The sequence below is a fragment of the Penaeus monodon genome, chromosome 32, assembly GCF_015228065.2.
Source record: "Penaeus monodon isolate SGIC_2016 chromosome 32, NSTDA_Pmon_1, whole genome shotgun sequence".
In the NCBI taxonomy this organism is placed as follows: domain Eukaryota; kingdom Metazoa; phylum Arthropoda; class Malacostraca; order Decapoda; family Penaeidae; genus Penaeus; species Penaeus monodon.
In genome coordinates, this window is record NC_051417.1 from 37,696,959 (window position 1) to 37,698,725 (window position 1,767).

General features: G+C 35.0%; 1 protein-coding gene across 1 annotated transcript in view; it reads right to left on the reverse strand.

Annotated features, from left to right (window-relative positions):
* Positions 1-1,228: 1,228 nt before the first annotated feature.
* Positions 1,229-1,767, reverse strand: part of LOC119593861 (chorion peroxidase-like) — a gene marked incomplete at its 5' end in the record, with an annotated part of 4,826 nt that continues 4,287 nt past the window's right edge. Inside the window, 2 exon segments of the mRNA XM_037942891.1 lie at positions 1,229-1,451; positions 1,578-1,686. Of these exon segments, the coding sequence (XP_037798819.1) occupies positions 1,373-1,451; positions 1,578-1,686 (188 nt within the window).

Genomic DNA, 1,767 nt, shown 5'->3' on the forward strand with positions numbered 1-1,767 from the left:
ATATTTGGCATTTTAGGTACAGAAGAAGAACAGCAGGCTTACCATGAAAGGTTGAACAACATTTATCCAGACCTACAATTCATGAGTATATACTCAGTGAAAAATAGTGACTCAGAAAACAAAAAACAGTACACGGTAAAAGTGAGGTGACGAGCTCAAGGAGGATATCAAGCCAACAGTAACAGGCAGGAATACCAGAGAGGAAACCCCACCTACAACGACACACATGGAAGACAGGTTAGAGCTAAGCTACTCCATATATAATTGGGGTTCTAGTTTTTTGGCAGTTTTCTTTTTTTCTGTATTACACATTTTTTGGTTTTGTACCTTTTTGTTTGCACCTCTAGTAACTAGGTTTTTTTTTCTAGCGTTTCTTAAAGGGTTCTGTTTTTTAGTGCACAAGGGAGTGAAGTGTGAATACATTTTGTGGTGTTTTGTAAGAAAATCTATGTAGATAAAGAGTCGAAATACGCTTAGTAGGAGATAAGCTCAAGAAAAATAAGTGTTTGATATAAATTGCAGTGTTTGATACAAGTGTTGTGAAAGATACAAGAGTAGTGTGTGAAAAAATTAGGAAACAGAAAATTAAAGATTTTAATAAAATCTATGTGAATAAAGTGTCGATATAAGTTTAGTAGTAGATGAGATCAGAAGGCCATTTTTGTCATCTATATGTTATTGATATAAAATCAGTGATAAGAGACATTAAGATTAAAACAAATTTTATAATCAATAATTTCCAATCCACGACTACAACAGCAATGGTAACAGCCACTGTATGACTTTATACGGTCGCCCTTTGTGGAATTTACAAAATATAAATGCACATAAACTTTTAAGCCAAATCCTTCCTAATCGCAGATATTATGTACACCTTACCAATTATAGACATCATTAAATGAGAATCATTAATTTAATTATGGCTCATACTGGGCAGGGGGCACGAGCATCCTTATATAGATCACGTTATTTTGAAGAAATATAATTATGTGTATTGTATATAGAAATTATCGAGAATATACAAAAAAATACAAAATTAGACGGAAACGGCCGCTACCATCTTCATCTGGAATGCTTTTCGTATGCATGCGATCAAATTCATGCGGAAGCACAAATGTTGACGGAAAAGTGAGATAGGGTCTTTAGCTGGTCGTACTGGCAACAAAATAAACTCATTACGGCGTATGATAATAAAGCACGAAAAAGTGTCGGGAAATAAAAGAATATATTATTATGTACTGTTTATTTCCATTTTAGAAAACGTTCCTTATTTACTGGTGGATTACATAAGAGTATTAATGGTTTACAAATATCTTGTATAATCGACATTCCCAATGAAAATACCGTAATACTGAGTATGTGATTGAGCTCCCTAACCCACGCGCTCTCCTCGCCACAATTGAAGGTTGGGTCTTGGGATTATTGGCCCGCGGCAGTCGGCAGGCTGATTACTATGGAAAAAAAATATTTTTAATAAAAAAGAGGTTAACAGAATTATATATTATCAGTGACTGTTATAATAAGACTTAACGAAGCTTCATTTACATTAATCGAGTATTTCTGTTAAAATTACTTACAACTGGCTTCCGGTCAGCTGGAAGGCAAGGGGCTGGACGGCCTGGATGTTGTCCGAATTATCACAAATGATTCTGGCCCAAGAGGCGCGCCGAATCTCCTGTAGTTGAGCTAGAGAAAAATGGAAAGAATAAATAAACGGATGAGCAAACACGTCTCTATTATTACCACAGACTGTATTTTACTCTTTAA